Source organism: Vitis riparia, chromosome 5 (genome assembly GCF_004353265.1).
Source record: "Vitis riparia cultivar Riparia Gloire de Montpellier isolate 1030 chromosome 5, EGFV_Vit.rip_1.0, whole genome shotgun sequence".
Classification (NCBI taxonomy): Eukaryota; Viridiplantae; Streptophyta; class Magnoliopsida; order Vitales; family Vitaceae; genus Vitis; species Vitis riparia.
In genome coordinates, this window is record NC_048435.1 from 12,299,316 (window position 1) to 12,324,836 (window position 25,521).

The 25,521-nt window shown below is 28.0% G+C and overlaps 2 protein-coding genes across 4 annotated transcripts; both read left to right on the forward strand.

The window, feature by feature from the left end:
* The first annotated feature begins 9,113 nt into the window (after nt 1-9,113).
* LOC117915170 (ankyrin-1-like) lies at nt 9,114-12,883 on the forward strand. The gene is made up of 5 exons (XM_034830740.1): nt 9,114-9,848; nt 9,979-10,567; nt 12,011-12,248; nt 12,561-12,680; nt 12,812-12,883. The coding sequence occupies exons 1-5, from the start codon at nt 9,125-9,127 to the stop codon at nt 12,881-12,883; spliced, it is 1,743 nt and encodes a 580-aa protein (XP_034686631.1). The 5' UTR covers nt 9,114-9,124.
* Nucleotides 12,884-19,093: 6,210 nt separating this feature from the next.
* LOC117914117 (ankyrin-1-like) lies at nt 19,094-25,067 on the forward strand. 3 transcript variants are annotated; one of them, XM_034829317.1, is made up of 6 exons: nt 19,094-19,223; nt 19,882-20,235; nt 20,994-21,642; nt 21,774-22,318; nt 23,650-23,808; nt 24,363-25,067. In XM_034829317.1, the coding sequence occupies exons 2-6, from the start codon at nt 19,939-19,941 to the stop codon at nt 24,432-24,434; spliced, it is 1,722 nt and encodes a 573-aa protein (XP_034685208.1). In that variant the 5' UTR covers nt 19,094-19,223; nt 19,882-19,938; the 3' UTR covers nt 24,435-25,067. The 3 variants fall into 3 exon arrangements, with proteins under 3 accessions (XP_034685208.1, XP_034685207.1, XP_034685209.1); XM_034829316.1 differs by lacking the exon at nt 19,094-19,223 and having other exon boundaries at nt 19,770-20,235; XM_034829318.1 differs by lacking the exon at nt 19,094-19,223 and having other exon boundaries at nt 19,770-20,235; nt 20,994-21,558.
* Nucleotides 25,068-25,521: the final 454 nt, after the last annotated feature.

Sequence of the window (25,521 nt, forward strand, 5' to 3'; positions counted from 1 at the left end):
AGCAATACTAGACTCCAAACCATTGTCAACTGTCAAATAGTTAGCTTGTTCTGTTAAGATTTTTTTTTTTTTTTTTTTTTAACAAAATTAAAATTGGATAGAAAAACACATATGACAAGTACATGAAAAACTTGGACATGTCCTAACATATTATATAAAAATTCATGCTGATGTGTATGTGTTTGCATTTTTCATATGGTTTCTCCGTTAAAATTTGATGAAAATTCTCTTAAAGAGAGATTATTTGATATTTGGGGATTGATTCGGGGTGATATTGTTTCACAAAATTAAATATGGGGACTAAATTGATATACAGGTAAAAATATAAAAATGATTTTTATAATTTACTCATCTAAATAAGATAAATGAATTTGAAACTCCTTCTCATCCTTTTTCTTTTCCGAAGATTTGAATGGGAATATTTTTAGGGGTATTTGGTTCTCAAAAAGTACTAATGAAAAAAAATGTTAAGAAAAATAATTTTCTTATGTTTGATCTTATTATAAAAAATATGAAAGAAAATAAAATATAATTAAAATTATTTAAAATTTTATATATTTTAAAATTACTTAATCCTTATATAATGAGGGAAAATAAGTGAAATAAGTTTAAATGAATATATAAAAATAATTTATTGATTTTGAACATATTTTTTATTTTTCTTAATTTTTCTTTTTCTCTATTCTTCCTCTCTATTTTCTTTCCTCAAATTTTCCAAAAACCAAATATAACCAGATTGAAAATGCAGGTTATTTTAAAGTATTACATTAAGCAAAACTATATATATAACTGTTTTCTACCTATTTCATTACGATGAACCTACCCAACCATGGCAAAGGCTTATCTGAATGTCCACACTAAATGGACCAATTAATAGTCAGACTTCTCCCTGGCATTGAGCTTATTATTATTATTATTTTAACTTTTTGCCTACGGTGTGCTCATTAATGTTGATGCAATTTGAAAGACCTCATTTTCTTTATGGGAGTGCTAAATGGTTAATTTATATGAAGCTAGGCATCCCATGAGATCTGGTAAAATTTGTTAAAAAGTTGAAATTAAATTAAGGAGATTAACAAATATAATAATAGAAAAAATGCAGTCCAAGCATGGGTCTGCATGACCAATATGTCATTTGCAACGTGTGCATACTAAAACCATGGAGACATCCTCAAATCTCTCCCTCTCTATAAGAGTACTCCTAGAGGGAAAAGCAGATTGGACTTTTATCATCATTTTTATCATTTTGATAGATAATAGATAGTGACTTTGATGCCGCAAGGATCTTCGAAATAGAATAAATTAAAAAAGATTAGTGCTTGAGATGAAGGGATTACAAACTGAAGCAACCCTGTGAATTATGTAGAGATTAAGTTAGATAAACTGATAGAAAACAATTAATAATAAAAGCAAACATCAAATCATGTTGATTATATTTGGTTCTCGTACAGTACTAACAAAATATAAAAAAATTAAAGAAAATTGGTTTTCTGATTTTATTATAAAAATAAAAAAGAAAATCAAATATAATTAAAATTAGTTAAAAACTTCAATATTTTTAAATTATTTAATCTTTATATAATGGAGAAAAATAAGTGAAATAAGTTTAAGACTATGGTTGGTTCTAAAAGTCTAAAGAAAAGAAAATAGATAAAAAAAATTAGAAAGAAAGAAAAAGTGAAGGAAAAAAATGATTTAAAATCAATAAATTAGTTTTATGTACCACTTCAAATTTTTTTCACTTTTTTAACTCTTTTATAAAAAGATTAAACAATTTTAAAATAAATAAATTTCTTAAAAAAATTAATTATATTTTACTTCTTTTCATATTTTTCATGATAAAACTAAATATAAGAAAGTCATTTTCTTTCATATTTTTTGAGAGTCAAACATAGGTTAATATATATATATATATATATATTATTGATTTTAAATCTTTTTTTCTTTTTTCATCACTTTTTCTTTTCTTTTACCTTTTTTTCTCTTTCCCTATATTTTTCAAGTTTTTCAAAAACCAAGCATAACGCTAAGGGAATCCCCTTCAAGTCCATGCTTAAACAAAAAGGAAATATATGACCATCATACATGTTATGGCTCCATTAGCACATTAAAATGCAAGCAAGAGAAGACAATGGGAAAAAAAAAAGTCAAGAAAGAAAAATGTTATTTAAATTCAATAATTTCCTTTTTTTAATTTGATTTAGTTTCCCGTGTAAAATTTTTCCTTTTACTTATATCTTAATTTATAAGTCCCTAATTTTCTTGTTATAATATTATTTCTATACTATTGTTAAATGTTGAATAATTTAAAAAATGGATAGAAAACATATGATGAAGGGACAAAAAATTTGAACACATTCCAACCTATTACATAAAATTTTATGCTAATGCTATCTATTTTTCTTATGAGTTATTTCATCAATTCCCATGGAAAATCCTAATGGAAGAGCTAATTTGACATTAAAGAACTGGATAGAGATTATATCATTTGAAATACGATAAAAAAAAAAAAAAAAAAACACTAGGGACTATATTGAGAGACCAACTTATTTTTATAATTGACTTAATTAAGTTTTATAGTATACTTAATTAGGTTAAAAAAATTTGAAACTTTCTTCCCATTTCTTTTTCTTCTTTTAGCTTCTTTTTCATCACAAGGAATATTTATATTTAAGTTGAAGTTAAAAGTGTTTTCATGCCAAGTTGTGTAACTATTTCCTACTCATTTCTTTATCTAAATGTCGACACAAAAGAACAAATATTCCACTTTGTCCTCACGAAAAGAGAAAGAGAAAAAAAAAATTACAAATATTCTGCTTCAACACCCACAAAAAGAAAAAAAGAAAAAGAATAATTAGAAGAGAAAATTCAAAAACGGACAAATATTCCATTTCGTTCCCAAAAAAGAGAAAGAAAAGAGAAAATTCAATAGACAAATATTTTGCTTCATCCCCACAAAAAGAGAAAGAAAAAGAAAAAAGAAAAGAAAAAAATTAAGCAATGGACAAACATTCCACTTTGTCCCCACAAAAAGAAAAAGAAAAGGAAAAAGTAAAAGAAAAAAATTAAGCAATGGACAAACATTCCACTTTGTCCCCACAAAAAGAAAAAGAAAGGGAAAAAATAAAAGAAAAAAATTAAGCAATGGACAAACATTCCACTTTGTCCCCACAAAAAGAAAAAGAAAAAGAAAAAATTCAGTAATTGACAAATATTATGCTTCATCCTCCATTAAAAGAGAAAGAAAAAGAATAATTAAAAGAGAAAATTCAATAATGGGAAAATATTCCATTTCATTCCTAAAAAAGAGAGAAAAAGAGAAAATTCATTGATGGACAAATATTATGCTTTATCCCAAAAGAAAAAGAAAAATTAAAAGAAAAAAAATCAACAATGGACAAATATTCCACTTTGTCCCCACAAAAGGAAAAAGAAAAAGAAAATTCATGGACAAATATTATGCTTCATCCTCCTCCACCAAAAGAAAAAGAAAAAGAAACATGTACTTCGCATGGTGCCAAAAAACTATCCTTGGTACCATGCTTTATAAAGAAAAATAGGGAAATTAAATTGTGTTTTCATACACACATTTGACAAAAAATCACATAATAACCCCAATTCAGAATTTTCAAATTTAATACATTTATCTAAAAAATGATTCAAAATTTACATACTTTTTAGCAAATAGATACTATTTTTAATAATATTAGTAATATCTTTAACTACCCTAAATGTTATATTAACTTTAGAGTATATAAAACTTTTTATTTGGTATTTAAATAAGGAAATCACATTCTTTAATGTTATTTTTTTATTTCTTTAATATTTATTAGAAATAAAATATCTTCTTATTATTTGAAAAATGAATTCAATTGAGTCTAAATTCTTAAATTTATAAAGAAAAATAGTATGACATCGTATTATATCAAACTAAAAATTTGGATTCTTAAAAGATATGATTAAGTTTGAACTTTTGAATAAAATTGCCAACAAAAAAAATCATATATAATATTAAAAAAATTAAAAATGAAACTATAAAACAATTTAATCATTATTATTATTTTTATTTAACAATGTGATTATTTTCAAACCACAAAACCTTTTATTGGAGGCAACAACGTCCGTCCAGGTATTCCCTTTTCCGTTTTGGTATCAGACGGGAAATCGCGTGAATAACATTGCAAGAAAGTTAAAAAATGGTGCTGTGTGCGTAGGACAATCACGTGAATGACATTGCAAGAAAGTCAAAAAAAGGTGCTGTGTGCGTAGGATAAGTAGGAAACAGTGTGTTGTATGAAACATAATATTTTACAACATGCATGGACAAATCAGAGTACTAAAGCTTACTACAATGATATGAAGCTTTTCTGGAAATATTTCCCTGCCTCTTCATTCTCTTTCTTTCCAGCAAATATCACTCACCAACTTTTTCCCGACCACTCAAGGAAAAAAGAAAATAAGGTTAATTTCATTGAGACTCCCATAGATTTGTTATAAATACACCTCACCACTATTAGTTTCAAATTTCTTATGAATGGAATATACCCATAAATTTTTAAATTTGTAAAAGAAAATTCTAATATACCAAATGCAAACCATATTGAAGTCAAAATTTGAGTCTTTAAGGTATTTACAATAAAAATTGGATTGTTAAATAAAAGTATGAAAAATCTTGGTGCTTACATATTAAAAATAAGAGGGATTCATGTAAGAATTTAGATTTATAAATAAAGAGATAGAATTAAGATACAAATGAAGGATTCATTTAAACTTTTTTCAACCACAAGACGACTTTTTATTGAATGATATCGAAAATGATTTTTGGCATGATGTAATGAGCTATTTAGGAAATTAATTTAAGAAATGTCCGAATGTCATCCTTAAAGGCATGTCAAGAATGTTAGTACCTTCTCGACATTAAATCATTGATAAGCATTGAATATCTAACCTTCATCCACTAAACACTTTTTACCTATAATTATAGACCACTAATTTTTGAGGCACTTTAAAATGTTATAAAATATCCAATAAATATCATACCCTAGATAGGAGCAATGACAACTATTCATCATATGAAAAAACAAAGCATTTAGCTTTTTAAATAATAATTTCTAATTTAGTATTAATTTTTTTAAAAACAATTATGCAATTTTTAAAAAATTATCATGATGATGCTTTTGCTTTCATATTTTTTATTAATTTAAATTTTGTTTAAATTTCTTTTGAAAAAAAGAAAAAAAAAACATCATGATAGAAATTAGTAGATGAGACAAAGAAAGGACATATGCACCTCCCCATCACCACTTTGCAGTAAGTGGTGGTTTTCCAAGCCATAAATTTAATGATAGAAGTTAGTAGATCACCCAACTTCACTTCATGGATCAAATTGTAGAATCTTTAACTTGGATTCTAATTCCAACCAGGTTGTAAAGGGGGATGGCAGTCAAACTGTCATCATCACATGCAAGCATCATGGAAATTTAGTCTCCTTTGAACTTTTAACATAAACTTTTAACAATTGATATTTGAACTTCAATAGTTATAAATTTGGCACCTTACACTTTTCCAAGAAAGGTAAAGAAAAATAAAAATTTTAACTAAATAAAAAAAGATGTCACCTTTTTTATTTTATTTTTTATTTCCTCAACTTTTTATTTGGTATTTAAATAAAAAAAAATCACATTCTTTAATATTATTTTATCATTTCTTTAATATTTTTTAAAAAGGAAATATATTCTTATTACTTGAAAACTGAATTCAATTGAGTCTAAATTCTTAAATTTATAAAGAAAAATAGTATGATATCGGATAGGTATTACATCAAGCTAAAAAATTGGATTCTTAAAATATATGATTAAGTTTGAACTTTTGAATAAAGTTGCCAATGAAAAAATCATATATAATATAAAAAAAATGAAATGAAACTATAAAACAATTTAATCATTATTATTATTTTTATTTAACAAACCACACAACCTTTAATTGGAGGCAACAACATCCGTCCGGGTATTCCCTTTTCCGTTTTGGTATTAGACGGGAAATCACGTGAATCACATTGCAAGAAAGTTCAAAAAAGGTGCTGTGCGTGCGTAGGACAATCACCTGAATTACATTGCAAGAAAGTCCAAAAAAGGTGCTGTGTGCGTAGGATAAGTAGGAAACAGTTTGTATGTTTGAAACATACAGCTATCAAAACTGTATATATATACATGGACAAATCAGAGTACTAAAGCCTGCCTCTTCGTTCTGTTTCTTTACAGCAATTATCACTCACCAACTTTTTCTCGTAGGTGAGTGATAATTGAGCGCCTCCTCTCCACCACACAAGTATTCTATCATATTTAACTCAATCGTGTTGTCCGTCCTTTCCACAGTTGTCGTACATGAGCTCGCAAAATATATCAAAAGGACTTTTCAATGACATTCTATTAATATAAAAGAAAAAAATAGAAATTAAAGGCTATATTTGGGGGATTGAAAATGTTAAATAAAGAAAAAATAATGTGGAAGAAAGTAATTTTATTATATTTGACTTTATTATAAAAAATGTAATTAAAATTATTTAGAAATTTATATATTTTTAAATTATTTTATTTTTATATAAAAAAGAAAAATAAATTAAATAAGCTTAAAATGATATATAAAAATAATTTATTAATTTCAAACTTTTTTAAAATTTTTTTTCCTTTTACAATTCTTCAGTTTTTTTTTTTTTTTTCGTCACATTATTCTTCAGTTTTCTCCTCATGCCTGAAGGAAATCCACATTAGCTTGAATTTTGATATATGTGAAGTTGTTCAATTTGCCTTTTTTTTTTTCTTTTTTCTTTTCTTTTTTTTTTTTTTTACCATTTTTTGTAATTTTGTATTAGTTTTATAAGGTTGAGTTTTATTTTTGGAAACTTTTCAAAAAAAATACATGGGAAAAAAGGGAGAAATAAAATAAAATAAAAAGACTAAAGAAAATAAAAAAATAAAGTTAAAATTAATAAATTGTTTTCAATTACTTTCAAAACTCATTTCATTTATTTTCTTTATTTATACAAAAATTAAACAATTTAAAGTATTAATTATTTTAATTTATTTTAACTATTTTTATTTTATTTTTCTATTATAAACCAAATATCATCAAATTATTTTTCTTAATTTTTTTTTCTTTTCTATGTGTCTTTCATATGTGCTTGTTTAAAATTTCGGATTTTTTCGGCGAAATATCACCGATATATCGAATATCGGTGGTGCCCTGAGCATCGTCGATCGATAGGAATTTCGGTAAAATATGAGTAGCGGAGGAAGCTTGTCAAAAAATCAGAGATTTATCGATGATATATCAAATATACTGGCGATTTATCGGGGATTTTTTGAGAAAAATCGGATATTTCTAGAAAAATCATTTTCTATAAGTTTTTTTTAAATATATATATATATATATATATATATATATATATATATATATATATATATATATATATTTAAAAATTATTCATTATTTATTTATTTTTTTATTTTAAATATATATTATCATTTTATTTTATATTATCTTTTTATTTTTAACTACTTTTTATATTTATCTCATTAATGCTATTTAAAAAAATTACAATCACTTCATTCTTAATTTTTTATTTATCTGTTTAATTTTATTTAATTTGAAATGTTTTTATTTTAAAATATCAAAAATATAATTTTACTCAAAAATTGCTATAATAATAAAAAAAATTAATAAAGTCCTAATATTTTATAAATTGAAATTAATTTGATAAGATAAATTATTTATAATTTAAATAAATTAATGTTAATATAAAAATTGTCACCATATATATGTAATAAATTTTTAGAAATCAAATCTCAAATAAAATATTTTATATAAATTAATTTAATTTTTTATTTAAAATGTAATAAAACATGTTTTAATAAAAGTATTTTTTTAATTTTTAAAATAAATGGATATAAATATATTAAAGGAATTTAAGTTAATTTTTTTTATAAAAAATTGATAAATATTATCTTTAATCATACTTATATCAATTACACTTATAAAATAACTTTATTATATATATATATATATATATATATATATATTCTTTCTTATTTTATCATTTTTTGAAGTTTTTTTAAGAATTCTCGTGAATTTTGAATAATTTTAGTTTTATCGATATTTTTGTCAAAATATCCACCGATATATCTGTAAAATCTAAGTACCGATATTTATCGATATTTTAAACATTGGTTCTTTCTCATAAATATCCCATAAAATATTCACCTTTTCAAGTCAACCAAACACCCATTCCCAAAAAAAAAAATGGATAAACCACACAAGCATACTATACATTTTATGTAAAGTATCAATGGATGTGGGCACATGGAGCCACAATGTATGATATTGTATATTCCTAGGACAGCTTTGATAATAATTCACATTTGTTTATACATTAATATTACCCATTGTTGATGGTAAGCCAATTGGAGTCGGGTTCGTCTAGCTTGATTGAAGTCAGACAACCTTCTTCCCTTTTTTGTGCATTTCGAAGAATCTGTCTAACAATAATGTAACTGGATGGACTCATTTCTTGCACAAAAAGATGTCCGGACCCGTGGCCTAGGCACGTTCTTCCAAAACTTAAGTCAAACAAAAATAGCTCAAACTACTTTGTGGGAGAGAATGATTAATATTTGATATATACAAAATGCTTTTATATATTTAATAACAAAATGCCATATTTTTTTAAAACAAATTTTAAATAATTTAACAACAAATATTATAAACAAAAAAATACTGGATATTCGTTTAAGATATCTTCTTATTTTTTGTTTGTAAAATAAATAAATAAAATATGAGTAACTTTTATATCATATAGAAGAACTCCTAGAGGCTTAGCATTATAAAGGTGGTAGTTTAAAAAAAAATTAATATCTTAATTGTAAATTTTTTTAAAAATATAAGTAAATCTATACATGGGCTGGCAGCCAGATGCATCCTCCGGTTTTGGTACATGGGCTGGCAAGAGACAAGGGAAAGCACGTATGCACCGAAGGGGACCACCTTCCAACCTCCATACATATATGAGGCGCTTCACAGCATGATGAGATAAATAGATCACTTCACTTCAGTGCCTAATAAACACTTAATGGATCAGCCCGCTGCTTCCAACCACGGTGAAGAATTGCAGAATCTTAACTCGGATGATAGCCCAACCCAGATCTCCAACCAGGCTGCAAATGGAGATGGCAATACTATTAGAGACATGGATGCGGACGTGTACACGGCAGCAGCTAGGGGGCAAATTGAAGACCTGAAGAAAATTTCGGAGTCTGAATTTCAAGTCCAATTGAGCCCAAAACATAACACGATACTCCACATCGCAAGTGAATTCGGTCAAACAGAGTGTGTGAAATGGATCCTTACGTTGCCTTCATGTTCATCTCTACTGCAATGCCCTAATCTGAACGGGGACACTCCGCTTCACCTTGCAGCAAGGGAAGGGCATTTGGAGGTCGTGGAAGCTCTTGTATGCAAAGAAAGAGAACTTCATGCAGATATTGAAACTGGAGTTGGAGCAGATAAGGAGATGTTGATCAGGATGACAAATAAGGGGAAAGACACAGCCTTGCATGAGGCAGTGCGATTTAACCATTCTTATGTGGTGAAGTTATTGATTGAGACGGACCCCGGGTTTAACTATGGTGCTAATGATTCAGGTACGACTCCTCTTTACATGGCTGCGGAGAGAGGATTTACACGCTTGGTGAAACTAATCATAGACACAAGTAAGGAAACTGGTACTTCACCCCCTTACATTGGCTTAATGGGTAGAACGGCCTTGCACGCTGCTGTAATATGCAATGACAAAGGTAGTATGCTCACAACACTAATGATTATGTTATTTTCATATATGTAGATTAAAAAGGAAAATGCACGCCTTTATTTATTTTGTTCATTTGCTTAATTTTCTTAATTTTTTTTCCTTTCTCTATTAATCAGAAATGACAAAGACAATACTGGAATGGAAGCCAGACCTCACCAAAGAAGTAGATAAGAATGGATGGTCTCCATTTCACTATGCTGCAGAGAGAGGTGATCTAGAAATAGTGAAGCTATTGCTAGAAAAATCAGAAAAGAGTGTAGCCTACCTTAGGAGCAAAGAAGGGAAGAAGACTGCCCTTCATATTGCATCTTTCCACCATCATACAAACATAGTAGAGGAGATCCTATCTCACTCTCCTGGTGGTCGGGAGCAGGTCGATGACGAGGGCAATAATGTTTTTCACTTTGCTATGATGAAAGAGGGAGACGATGATTTTAAACCTAGTAAGTACTTTGACAAGGAGTGGTTAAAGGCGAGAGGACTTGTAAATGAGAAAAATGCTCAAGGAAACACACCCATCCACCTGCTCTCTCTTAATCAAATTTCAGATTTTTGGTTTGTATTGAATAATAAAGTGGATAAGAAGGCGTACAACAATGAAGACTTGACAGCTTATGACATAATTTTGAGGGCCAAAGAGGACATTTCTGAGAAAAAGGTAAGGCTCCCACTTAACTTCAATTACGTGTTTATTGGCAAATGCTGGTTTAATTTACCACGTTTCTCATTTCTTTGAGTTGTGTTATGTTTTGTTATTTTTAATATATTTGGTTTTTTCAACCTAAACTTACCATCCTTTCATCCATATCCAATCTACTCGTGTTGGGACGAAGCATTAGCTAGTTTTATATTTTCTTCTCTCCAAAGTTTCAAGATAGGATAATAGAGAAAAGGAAAAGGAGATAGGGGAAAAAAAATTATAAAATGTTTCTTTCTTTTCATTGTTCATTGAAAAATTAAGCACAAAAAATTTAAATTTAAGAGGAATGTACTTAGCATAATTTGTTTTTTTTGAGAAAAATCGTTAATATCTTTATTTTATAATGTTTTTCTTATCATTTTTTCACTTGTATCCAAATGTGAGAAAAAAAAAAAAACCATTTTTTCTTAATTTTTTTTCCATTACTTTCCAAAATCAAATGTAGTTTAAGATTAATTTGAGGAAAGGAAAAGGAAAAAGAGAAGAAAATAAAAAGATAAGAACAATTTATAAGATTTCTTTTATTTTATTGTTCATAAAAAAGTTGAGAAAAAAAATTAAATTCTTAAGAAATGAGCTCTTTCCAAACTTTTTTCACTTTTTCTAAGGAAAATATTTTATTTTTTTCATTTTTTATTTTATATATTTTCATGGATTCTTTCCAAACTATATTTTGTTCATGCAAAACTAAGGTTATGTTTATTTCATTTTTTTATATATATATTTTCTTTTCTTGACATTTTCCCACACACTTTTTTAGAAATAAACATAATCTTGTCATTTGTTTTCAGTTCTTTTTTTTTTTTTTAATTTTCGATGACCAAAATAGTCTTAAGATTTCTCAAGAACAAACATAGCATCAAGAAAATATTTTTGCTTTTCCACATTTTAATTATTTTTATCACATTTTAAAGCAGTAGAAGGTGAATAGGATAAAGAGTTAATAAAATTTTATTTTGTCTTCCTTTGTTTTTTTTTTTGCTTGCCCTCATGGAATTATTACCTATACCTCCTACATGAAAAAATATGGTAAAATTAAAGGACCATGAGGGTGCATGATTCTTTTTTTAATTTATCTTTTACCTAGGACTACTACTACTAATATTATTATTATTAACAAGACCCTTGTTCATCTTTCTTGTTGAGATAATAGCAGAACATCTATTCCAAAACTTATGAGAGTTTAAAAATAAAAATAAAAATGAAAGGAAAGTTAAAGTTTTTTTTCTTGTTTCTAAATTGATTGGATTTTTATTGAATAATTTATGTTGATGTTCAAATTTAAATAAATTGGCACTCTTCATACTATTTTTATTAAGAAGTTCTAGAACAAGCAAATGACTCGATTAACCCCAAATCTCTTGGAATACTTAATCTTGATTTGATGTATTTAATTAAAGGTTGGTTAAGTTTGATGGATTTATCACTTGTATCAAATTTTCATTCAGTTGTTTACCCAGCAGTGAGCGACTGTATGTGAAAAAAATGGATTCATCAATTGAATTAAATTTTAATCTTCCTCTCATCCAATTTCTGGATCACCAATTTCAGAATCAGATTCTAGACCAGTTCGAGTGTGCTATGCCTGAAACTGAATCTAAGCTTTGGGAGAAGATGAAGGAGAGAGAGAGAAAAAGGAGAGAGTCCTTGACACCCTACAACATGATTTTGAGGGCAGGGGAAAAGGTAAGGGCTCCCACAAAACTTCAGTTATATGTATTTTCGTCTTCCTTTTGCATGTAGTAGAAGTTGTCTCTGAGCTGTTGTAAAAGGATGCCAAATTCTTTGAGAATTGGTTTCTTTAGATTTCAATTTCAGGGATTCCGATCTAGAACTTCTACATGATTTTCTCATAGCATCCCTCTAAAAATTGAGGAAATGGGAATTAAAATGGGCAAAGTGATTAAAATGTAAGTTTGAACTAAAGATTTGAGCTATTCAAGAATCAAACATTGAGGCACTTGTTTAACTTCTGTCAGCGGTCAATATACTTTGAAGGAAGAAATTGCATTTGGATTTGGGAGCATTGACAAGTCCCAGACTGTGTATATCAATATACTCTGGGTTCCATGGGCCTACAAACAAGAAATCATAGGTTTTGGGGATAGAATACCAAAGGTAAGTGCCAGATGAAGTGTTCTAGTGTTCTTTGTTGTTATCATTGTTGGCCTTCTTTTCTTTTCTTTCTTTCTGTTTTTTTTTTTTCCTTCTTTATTGCAAAGAAGGTCGTGATTTCTTTCTTGAAACAGGTTTGCAGGAATGGCAAGGGGAAGGAGGTTGTGTCAGATAGGGTATGCATTTTAGAGGTGCAAGTTTATTGAAGTTTTTGGGATTTGACTCCTCTTTGTAACACTATTACTTCCCTCAAATTGTCCTTTAGATGCATGCAATGTCAACAGTTTCAGTATGAAATTCATGGTTGATAAAAGGCCCTCCCTTATACCGGTTGTGGATTTTAAAACCAACTCTCACATAACATGCACTCATGTTGTGTGTGTGCCAAAGGATTTTTTAGGAATGGAAGTCTGGAGTGGGGTCAAACCATGGCTTTATCCTTTGCTCCCTCTTCCCTACACCATTTACAAGGACATTGGTCTGGATGATGTGGGTCTTGTTTTCTAGATTGCCCAAAAGCTCAAAATCCAACTCGAAACAATTTACATTAGAAATCAACATCAGAATGAGTCTCTTCATGTTACTCTTTGTTTTAGTCACACACTCATCTTACATAGAAAGCTGTCACAACCCTTCCTGCAGAGTTACTCCCAGGTAGCATCAAATTCATGTGGAAAAACCCAATCCACATCCAAAAGTCTCCAGAGATGACTCAAAGGCACACCCTGTTTACCATAAAGCAATTACTGTTAAGACTCTAGATATAGAAACCCTTGATGAGTTTGTTATGGTGGTAGTAGAAAGAGAAATAAAGTTGAACCAAATGAGCAGAGGCATGCTCGAGAACAATGTTTTGGAATTGGATCATTTATTGAATCGAAAAAATTACGAGTTTATAGTTTAGTGGTCCAATCGGCCATTGAACCGAGTTTAAACCGATGATGTCATAAATATATAATTTATATATTAAAAAAATTAAAAAATTTTATTATAAAGAAATTAAAAAATAATAATATTTATTTTACATCTTTGATATTACTAAACTTAAATCATGAATAAATATAAATGTATTTATATTTTAAATTTTATAAATAAATATGTATAATATTCAAATGTAAAGAAATATATTAAAATAGAAGAAAATTCTTTTATTTATAATTTATTTTATTTATATTATATTATTTTTCTTATATTAAAAAAATTTAAAATAATTATGTTAATTAAGTTATTTTGAAATTTTAAATATCAACCATTTGTAGTAAAGTGGTCATAGTCCTAACATGTGAATTGAGGGTCAATGGCTTATGGATTTTTTAAAACTCATCCCACATTCCAAGTTGATAAGGATGAGAATGCCCTTAACTGTCCATTTCATGATATAATAAGCACGCAAGAGGGCTCAAGACAAGCCTTGTCCTGGTCTTATCAATTGGGTTGGGTGAAGACAAGCCTTGTCCTGGTCTTATCAATTGGGTTGGGCTTCCACCCAACCTTTTGTTGAGAAGTAAAAAAGGCCAACCTAGAACCAGTGGTTCAAAACTAGTTCAATGTGTACTTCAGCCCAAAGGCTATAGACTGAACCGAACCAAGCTTTGGTCAATGGTTGGATCGGTCAGACTAGTTGGTCCAATCGAAACTTTGTATATTTTCTCAAAAGTAGGGCCGCTTTGGGTATTTGCAAGTATTGTCTCATCTAAAACTAATGGTAAGAAACTCAACAGATAAGTTGACTCTCTTTTTGTATATAGGTGCATATATAATAATACTAATATTTTTTAGTTCTAAGTTATTTTTAAAAAATTATAGACTTGTTAATAAACTAAAATTATTTTATTATAATATTAGTATTAATATTTTACCAAAAAATATTTATTTTTTATTTTGTTTGTAATTATAAAACCATTTTTCATTTTTAATAAGACTTAAATTGAATTTAATTAATATTATATAAATTTAATTTAAATATTTTAAATAAAAATAAAAATATTTTTAAAAATAATTTATGCAAACAAGGTTTTTCTTTTTTTCTTTTTTTAACTAGAATATATATATATATATATATATATATATATATATATATATATAACTTAAAAACAATATTTTAAATATAAGTCTCCAAAAACACGATGGGATCTAATTGTTTTTTCACGAAGTTTTAAAAATTTTAAAAATTATTTGAAATAATTCTTAAATTGGTCCATGATAAGTACTTTAAAAAAATTATTTTTTAATAACTTTTTATGTAATATATTACTAAAATCATAATCCAAAGTACGTTTTGGTTGATATAAAAACATCAATACAATTTTTTAGAAATGATAACCTTAGGAACCCAAAAAGGTATAAGTATAAAAAGTTACTTGAATTTCTTTTGAAGGGATCCAATCAACAAGAAAGGAGGATATGGTTATCTTGGAGGTAATGCAAAAAGAGAAATCATTAGCATTAATAATTTTTTGTAATGGTATTTCTCAAAAAATTTAAAATCCTTAATTTCAAATATTATTTTGCTAACCATAAATCATCTTTGAAAAAAATATTTTAAAAATGATAGTTTGATTTATCATTTAAATGTAAGTGATCCTTTGTAAAATTTTTATATAAATTAACATAAAATTTTTTTAGTTATTATTTGTTAGAATTTTCATATTCTTTCAAAAGAGTATGGAAAGAATATGAAATTCATCTTATTAATTGTATTTTTTTTTTCCTATGATTGTGCTTTTTATATAATATATATTTTTTAATTGCATGAATAAAAAATTATTTAAATATAAAATCCTATAAAAAAGAAATAAAAATTTATTAAACAACAAATACGAATTTTTTGCTTTTATATTCTTTATTATTTAAAGTTTGTTTATATAGTTATTGCACCAACATTGGCCTGACGATGGATTGAGCAAAACATTTCCAATAACCACTCAATTAATATAAAGGAAAAGACATATAAAAAAGAAAAAAAAAATTAAAGAAGAGACGAGAAGACTGGAGCACATCCTCTCCACCATAGTCCAACATATTTCAACTTTATCCGACATTTACACTGTTCTAGTACATGGGCTACCAAAATAGACAGGAGAAATTTCCATAGCCGTTCAAATATAATATCATAGATATATATCACTTTTGTCAAATATAATATCAAAAGCCTATCAACACATCAAACATAAGTTTGTCCGTATCTTATCCAAGGTCATCATCCAACAAGGAAATGCATTATTATTATTATTATTATTATTATTATTATTATTATTATTAGTATTAAAAAAAAATAGTAATTAAAGAAGAGACAAGGGAAAGGGACATATGCAACCCCCTCCACCACACAACCTTGCAGTGAAGGGTGGTCAAATATAATATCAAAAGACTATCAACACACCAAACATAAGTTTGTCTGTATCTTATCCAAGATCATCGTCCAACCAAAGAAATGCATTATTATTATTATTATTATTATTAAAAAAAATAGTAATTAAAGAAGAGACAAGGGAAAGGGACATATGCAATCCCCTCCACCACACAACCTTGCGGTGAAGGGTGGTCAAATATAATATCAAAAGACTATCAACACATCAAACATAAGTTTGTCTGTATCTTATCCAAGGTCATCGTCCAACCAAGGAAATGTATTATTATTATTATTATTATTATTTTTATTAAAAAAAATAGAAATTAAAGAAGAGACAAGGGAAATGACATATGCAACCCCCTCCACCACAGAACCTTGGAGTGAAGGGTGGTTTTCCAAACCATAGGCTTTTAATGATAGACGTACGTAGAAATGGATCAAATTGTAGACTCTTAACTTGGAGATGACAGCCAAAACTGTCATCATAAGCATGGATGTCATTGTACTTACAAGGCATGGATGTCATCACAAGCATCATGCAAATTTAGTCTTATTTTATTTTTATTTATATTATCATTTTTAAAATTAAAATTTTAAAATTTTAGCTGATAAAAAGAATTTAAAAATTGTGTATAACATAACATAAAATAATATTAATATATAACATTATTCAATATAAATAAAATACTTTTATATATTTAATAGAATAATGCAATGTTTTTTATTTATAAACTTTAAATATTTTAAACACAAATGTTATTAATAAAGAAATAAAAAAATTACTTACTAAATTTTCATTTATATATTTCATGTTTTCTAGTTTCCAAAATAGAAAATGGTAATAACTTTCTATATAAAATAGAAGAATTTTTAAAACTTTAATATCTTAAATTTAAAATTTTTTGAAAGTTATTTTAAAAAATATAAACTTGGTCTACACTTTTTGTATAAGAGGATCTATTTTTTTTTTTTTTTATAGAAGTTCTTACTATTTTTTTTATTTGAAAAAAACACCAAGAATTATGTCGAAATAGAGATGAAATTATAAATTATCAAATGATTTTCAAATAGTACTAAACATAAGAAAGTTTTTTTATATGTTTTTTTTTAATAGGAATGCAATATATTTTTTATTTTAAAAAAAGGATGTTGAGATGTAATAAAAATTCTATTATATTTTTTTTTATTCCTTTCATAAATTAAATATAAACATGCAATAAAATATTATGTTGGATATAATATCTAAAATACCATTATCACTTTAGATATAATATATTAAGATTTGATTGGATATAATATCTGAGAGATATGTTATGTCTTATTTTGTCCTATTCAACCAATCAAACTTAAATTACCTTATTTAATATTTTTATTCATCAATTAAATGCATCCTCCATATTTTATACTAATCTTGCACATGGATAGGCAAAATGGAACTAATTAGGCCGTGTCATATATGTAATTTAAGTTTTATCATGTTATACATGTACCTCAAATATGATTTTAGTACTTTGTACCTTGACCTCATTCCCATTTGCATCTTTATTCAACGGTCCAAATTTTATCATAAACATTGAATGACTTGGATTTAAACTTCAATAGGTGTCAATTTGGTACCTTAGACTTTTTCGGACTTTAAAAACATAAAAGAAAAATAAAATTTTAAATAATGAATTTTAGGAAAAATGATGCCTTTTATCTTAATTTGAAGAAAAAGAACGAAATTGAAAGAGACAAAAAATTAAAATATGAAGAAGGAAAATAGGAAAATGAAATTTATTATCATCTTTCATCATCTTTTGTTTGGTCCTTTATTTCCTCAATTTTTTTTTTGTATTTAAATATAAGAAAATCTCATTCCTTAATATTATTTTCTTATTTCTTTAAATTTTTTTAAAAAATGAAACATATTCTTATTATTTGAAAAATGAATTCAATTGAATCTAAATTATTAAATTTATGGAGGAGAATGATATGATACCGACATATCAAGCGCAAAATCTATGGTGCGAAAATATATTGTTAAATTTAAGCTCTTGAATTAGAGTGTGGAAAAATGCTTGATTACAAATGATTTTATATGTGATATAAAAAAATGAAATCTATTATTATTTTTATTTAACCCTGCTATGATTAGCATTCATTTTTTTTTTTTAGAATAGAATATGCGTCACATTTATTAAATTAATTCAAGAAATGTACATATGTCATTTTCAAAGTAGCCAAGTAATTCAAAGATGCCATCATCCTTTCATCAAACAATTCATAAGCTTTAAATATCCAAACTTTATCCACCACACACCCATCAATTGCAATAAATAATTTATTGATTTTAATTTTTTTGTTCTATTTTTTTTTCAGATAAAAGAAAAAATAAAGAAAGAAGAGATAAAGGAAAGGGAAAGTTATTTTATTTTAAAGTTATTTTATAAGTGTAATTGATATAAATATGATCAAGAAGAAAAACATTGATAGATAGAGATATATCGATAAATTCGATATTTGAATTTTAAGAATAATAAATATGAATTTTGAAAGTGTATAAAATTATAATTGAGTTAAGAAATATTTGATTTTATTAAATAAAAATAATTTATATATAAATATAATACATACGACATTGTAATAATTTTAGTATCAAAATGAAGATCAACTTGGTTTTATTGTATTATTAGATGAAGTGAGCCTATCTTCTTAAAGACAATATTTATTTTAAATATTTTAAAACACTTTTATTAAAACATATTTTATTATATTTCAAATGAAAAATTAAATTAATTTATATAAAATATTTTATTTGAAATTTAATTTTTAAAATTTTATTAAAAATATGTGGTAACAAATTTTTCTATTAATATTAATTTATTTAAATAAGTAAAATTATTAATAATTTTTCGTATCAAATTAATTTTAATATATAAAATATCATGTATAAAAACTGAAATTTCAATCAATGGTAGTGATTTAATCAAAATAAAGATGGATAATTAATAATTATTTATAGAGAGGGGAAAATTGTTCTCATGATTTGGTTTTTTTTTTTTTTCTTTAAATCTCAACTAAATCTAAAAATCAAAAGGGCCACTCACTTCTCTCACTCTCGGGCATCAAGAAGCCCTTTTCTGAAGTTGCCCTCCAGTCGAAAGAATCCCTAAAATGGCCCTATTTTCCTCTTCCACTCTCAATCCTCGCAGGTACTAATCTAATAATGTTATTATTATTTTTTTTTTTCAACCCCCGTTTGATTCCCAAGAAAATCCATCCCCATTCGATTTCCGGGAAAATTCATCCTCGTTTGATTTCAGAGAAAATCCATGCAAAACCCCCAAGGAAAACCGAAAACATTGCTTTTTTTGTTGCTCCCTGTGTTTTCTGGATCTGTTCTAGGGGTCTTTTTGCTTTTGTGCCATTCGATTTAAATTTCACGAACCCTAAATCCACGATTTTTGAGCCAGGCTGAAAAACACAACCTTTGCCTGCAAATCATGATCAGATTACCAAATAGCATCTTATGTTTTTTTTTTAAAAAAAAAAAAATTGGACAGATTTTGTATCCTGTGCGCGGGCTGGTAGGAAATATCGGGAAATTTCCTGAAAAATCGGTAAAAATACCGATAAATACCGAAATATCGGCGATATTTTCGAAAATTACCGAAATTTCCGTCGACCGATAATCGGTGACGAATATTGTGTCGGAGAGGGGACCACCTTCTAAGCTATACCTAAGAGGCACTTTATTTAATGGCAAATCTAATGAATAAAATTTTAGATCATCTCTGTAAGACTTCTTTCATTTATCTCAACGATTCTTTGAAGTGCTTTGTTATTTTTTAACTTCTATCTTCCTTGCAGTTGTAGAAAACACATCTTCTTTGGATTATCATCTGGTATCATAGTGAAGTTGATCAGATGGTTATCTCAATCCAACCTACCATCCCATTTTTTGAGGGAAATGGATATGATACTTGGAGCATAAAGATGAGGACTCTTTTTATCTCCGAAGATCTGTGGGAGCTTGTGGATAAGGGTTATGTAGAAGAGGAAATTCCAAGAGATGCTATGAGAGATGTACGAAAGAATGATGCCAAGGCATTGTTTTTTATTCAACAAACAATCGCAGAGAGTATTTTTCCTCAAATTTCAAAGGCAACGAAGTCTAAGGAAGCATGGGACACTTTGCAAACAAAATATCAAAGCACAAGCCTGGTACTTCCATTATTGATTAGTTACAATGTATTGAATTTTTAGATTCAGTCAAATAAAGTAACATATATATGTTTCCTACTAATTTGTAAGATTGGAATGTGTTGTTGGATTAAAGGGCTCTGACTACAGCTTTATATTAATGGGTTGTTGGATAATATATTTAGGAGTTTATTTGAGTTTTTGTTGCTTATTTAATGGCAAGTATGATGGATAATATTTGGGTTCAACTCAATTAGATTTCTTATCTTTCATCCTGAACTCTTTTTAAGTGCTTTATTATTTTTTACCATCTCTATTCTAGGAAGGCATTTTTTTCTTATCATTGTTAACAATATAATGACATAATAGATCACTTCCGTTCACTTCACTTTAGTTGAATTCACTTTTATTTGGGAGGATTGAAAGATCTAATAAATACTTAGGCTATGTTTGGTTTCCAAAAGTAGGAAGAAAACAATAAAATAAAATAAAATATTAAACAAAATTATTTTATCATATATGGTTTTATTATGAAAAAATTAAATATAATTAAAAAATTATTTATTTTTAATTTATTTAACCTTTATACAAAATAGTTAAAATAACTTAAATGAGTTTGAAGCAAGTAGAAATATAATTCATTAATTTTCATACTGTTTTTTATTTTCAATTGTTTCTTCTACTTTTCTTCTTTTCTTTACATCTTCACTCAAATTTCCTGGGTGCTTCTAACAACGGTGCAGAATTACTGAATTAACTTGTGTTCTGATTTGAATTAGGTTGCAGCTCAAGATGGAGATGGCAGCCAAACTGACATCCCAGTCATGGATGACTCTGTGTATGAGGCAGCAGCGAAGGGCAACATTGAAGTTCTGAAGAAAATTCCAGAGTCCGAATTTCATGCCCAATTAAGCCCAAAGCATAACACAATACTCCATATTGCAAGTGAATTCAGTAAAATAGAGTGTGTGAATTGGATCCTTGATTTGCGTTCATCTTCATCTCTACTGCAACGCCCTAATTTGAATGAGGACACTCCCCTTCACCTTGCAGCAAGGGAAGGGCATTTGAAGGTCGTGGAAGCTCTTATAAATGCTGCAAGAGAACCTACCCTAGATATTGAAACTGGGCCTGGACCACATAAGGTTATGCTGAGGATGGAAAATAAGGGGAAAGACACAGCCTTGCATGAGGCAGTGCGATATGGGAATTATGAGGTGGTGAAGTTATTGATTAAGGAGGACTCTGATTTTACCTATGGTGCTAATGATTCAGGTACCACTCCTCTTTACATGGCTGCGGAGAGAGGACATGCACACTTTGTGAAACTAATCATAGACACAAGTAAGGAAACTGGTACTTCACCCCCTTACGTTGGTTTCATGGGTAGAACAGCCTTGCACGCAACTGTAATATGCAATATCTACGGTAGTATGCACACAATACTAATGATTATGTTGTTTTCGTATATGTAGATTAAAAAGGAAAATGCACGCCTTTGTTTATTTTGTTCATTTGCTTAATTTTCTTGAACTTTTTTTCCTTTCTCTATTAATCAGAAATGACAAAGACAATACTGGAATGGAAGCCAGACCTCACCAAAGAAGTAGATAAGAATGGATGGTCTCCACTTCACTGTGCTGCAGAGAGAGGTTGTGATCTAGAAATAGTGAAGCTATTGCTAGAAAAATCAGAAAAGAGTGTAGCCTACCTTAGGAGCAAAGATGGGAAGAAGACTGCCCTTCATATTGCATCTTTCCACCATCATACAGAAATAGTAGGGGAGATCCTATCTCACTCTCCTGGTTGTCGGGAGCAGGTTGATGACGAGGGCAATAATGTTTTTCACTTTGCTATGATGAAAGAGGGAGACGATGATTTTAAACCTAGTGATTACTTTGACAATTATTGGTTAAGGTTGAGAGGACTTATCAATGAGAAAAATGCTCAAGGAAACACACCCATCCACCTGCTCTCTCTTAATCAAATTTTAGATTTTTGGTTTGTATTCACGCTCAAGGTGGATAAGAAGGCGTACAACAATGAAGACTTGACAGCTTATGACATAATTTTGAGGGCCAAAGAGGACATTTCCGGGAAAAAGGTAAGGCTCCCACATAACTTCAATTATATGTTTACTGGCAAATGCTAGTTTAATTTACCGTGTTTCTCATTTCCTTGAGTTGTGTTATATTTTGTTATTTTTATTATGTTTGGTTTCCTTCAACCTAAACTTACCATCCTTTCATCCATGGCCAATCGACTCATGTTGGGAGTAAGATCCATCACCATAGCATTAGTTTATTTCTTCTCTCCAAAGTTTCAGGAAAGGATCATAGAGAAAAGGAAAAGAAGGAAATAGAGGAAAAAACTTATAAAATGTTTATTTCTTTTCATTGTTCATTGAGAGAAATTAAGCAAAAGAAATTTAAATTTAAGAGGGATGTACTTAGCATAAACTTTTTTTTTTTTCATAAAAAAGAAGGAAAATGGGAAGAAAAATCATTAATATATTTTATTTAGTAATTTTTTTCTTATTATTTTTGGCTTGTATCCAAATGTGAAAAAAAAGAAAACTATTTTAAAAAAAATATTTTTGTCCATTACTTTTCAAAATCAAATGTAGTTTAAGATTAATTTGAGGAAAAGAAAAAGGAAAAAAAACAAAGAAAATAAAAAGATGAGAGCAATTTATAAGATTTTGTCTCATTACATTATTCATAAAAAAAGTTTTAAAAAAAATTAAATTGCTGAGAAATGTACTCTCTCCAAACTTTTTCCACTCTTTCTAAGGAAAATATTTTATTATTTCTATGGATTCTTCTTGGACTATATTTGATTCATGAAAAACACTAAGAATTTGTTTATCTCTTTATATTTTTCTTCTCCTCATATTTTTTCTTATATTTTTTGGAAATAAACATAGCTTTATCATTTGTTTTTGTTTTTATTTTTATTTATTTATTTATTTTCCATGACCAAAATAGTATTAAGATTTCTCAAGAACCAAATATAACATCAAGAAAATATTTTTGCTTTTCCACATTTTAATTATTTTTATCACATTTTAAAGTAGTAGAAGGTGAATAGAATAAAGAGTCGATAAAATTTTATTTTGTCTTTTTTATTTTATCCTCATGGAATTATTACCTATACCTCCCATATGAAAAAATATGGTAAAACTAAAAATTTAAATAAATTGGCACTCATCATATAAACTATTTTTATTAAGAATTTTTAGAACAAACAAATGACTTGATTAACCCCGGCCCATATCTCTTGGAATAAATAATCTTGATGTGATGTATTTAATTAAAGGTTGGTTACGTTTGATGGATTTATCACATTCAGTTGTTTACCCAGCAATGACTGTATGTGAAAAAAATGGATTCATCAATTGAATTAAATTTTAATCTCCCTCTCATCCAATTTTAGGATCAGATTCAAGAGATGTTCGAGTGGGTTATGCTTGAAACCCAATCTTCGGAAGCTAAGAAAAGGGAGAGAGAGAAAAAAAGCGGAAAGTACGAGGATAACTCGTTGACAGCCTACGACATAATTTTGAGGCACGAGGAAAACGGTACAGGGGAAAGGGTAAGGCTCCCACATAACTTCAGTTATATGTATTTTGGAAAATGCTCGTCTCAATCTGCATGTGCTCATTTGAATGAAAAGATATATTTGTTACGTTTAAGTATGTTTGGATTCCTTGAACCTAAATTTACTATCCTTTCATCTGAAGCCAATTGACTCGTGTCGGGAAAAAGATCCCGACACCAGAATTTATTATCATTAGTAGGACTCTTGTTTATCTTTCTTGTCAAAAGATATATAATTGTAAAACATCAATGAGTTAAAAATAAATTCATTGGATTTATATAATAATTTATATTGGTGTCGAAATTGAAGTAAATTGGTACTCATCATACGATTTTTATTAGGAAGGTTTAGAGCAAACAAATAACTCCATTAACCTCAAGCTTTTGGAATAAATAAGCTTGATTTGCTATTGTATTTAAGTTGGATACGCATTTTTCATGCCTATCAGATTTTCAATGGCTTGTTTACCCAGCAATGGGTGACTGGATGTGACAAAAATTGATTCATCAGTTGAATTAAATTGCAATGTTCCTCTTATTCAATTTCAGGATATATTTGACAAATTAATGGGCAACATAAAAAGCAAGGAGGACAATGAGAAACGCACCTCTGCATTATGAGAACAAGGCAAAAACCATTTGATAGTTTCTGCGCTTATAACAACAGTAACTTATGATGCGGGTTTCACTTTGCCCGGTGGTTACGATGGTGATGATGGCAAGGCAATTTTATCGAAGAAAGCAGCTTTCGGAGCATTTGTTGTGACGGATACCATAGCCATGATCTTCTCACTATGCGCTGTATTTCTTCACTTTTTTATGACCATGCGTAATGGGGAGGAGTTCCTTGCAAAGCACTTGGTTTGGGCCTTTATTTTGACCGTGATTGGCATGGGAGCAATGGCCATCGCTTTCGCAACCGGCTTGTACGCTGTTTTACCACATTCCTCTGCCCTTTCATTCCTCACTTGCATCCTCTGCTCTTGCCTTTTCCTTTGCTTTATATTGGAATATTTTCAAAATTGGAGAGGTACGATTCCAGGCATGGTTAGAAGAATCTCCTCATGGCTCATAATGGTTATTTTGTGTTTTCTGGATCTCTTCGACTTCTGGGTCATTTGGACAATCAGAGAATGGTGGTCTGGTCTAAAAGAAAAGATAATGCACATGTGTAGATGAGGGCTGTCGGATCTTTGGATGAGCTCTTTTCTGAGAGGGGAGAGAACCCGCTCTAGGCTTATTCATATTGAAAAAGAAGAATCCCAATCAAGGAAAGTTAAAGCCATGCTCTATTGTCTTTTATTTTTATATCGAATTTGTAGTGGAAGTGGAACTATAATTTAGATGTATGCAGAGTATTGAAGTATTGACTTGTCTGAGTTGAAAGTCAATGGATACAACTGTGATTATATATGAATAAGATTAATAATTATTGTAAATTTGGATGCAATTGATTCATTGAGATTAATATAATCAAAATTGTTTTTACAAATGATTTTTTATAAGTTAATATTAATAATATCAATTCTTAAAACTTTTTATTATTATTATTATTATTCATTCACATAATATAATCAAAATTTATTTTATTATTATTATTATTATTATTTATTTTTATTTTCTATTATCAATTAATTAATTAATTAAGTATTAAAATTGTTTCATTTAACTTAGCAAAGATCAAAAGACTTTTTTTTGGACCTAATGG

Excerpts from the sequence above, each read along its gene's own strand:
- LOC117915170 (XM_034830740.1), top strand. The coding sequence starts at position 9,125 with ATGGATCAGCCCGCTGCTTCCAACCACGGTGAAGAATTGCAGAATCTT. Across the intron at positions 9,849-9,978 it reads TGTAATATGCAATGACAAAG|AAATGACAAAGACAATACTG; the intron begins GTAGTATGCTCA and ends TCTATTAATCAG. Across the intron at positions 10,568-12,010 it reads GTGTTTATTGGCAAATGCTG|TTGTTTACCCAGCAGTGAGC; the intron begins GTTTAATTTACC and ends ATTTTCATTCAG.
- LOC117914117 (XM_034829317.1), top strand. The coding sequence starts at position 19,939 with ATGGTTATCTCAATCCAACCTACCATCCCATTTTTTGAGGGAAATGGA. Across the intron at positions 20,236-20,993 it reads AATATCAAAGCACAAGCCTG|GTTGCAGCTCAAGATGGAGA; the intron begins GTACTTCCATTA and ends GATTTGAATTAG. Across the intron at positions 23,809-24,362 it reads AAAACGGTACAGGGGAAAGG|GATATATTTGACAAATTAAT; the intron begins GTAAGGCTCCCA and ends ATTCAATTTCAG.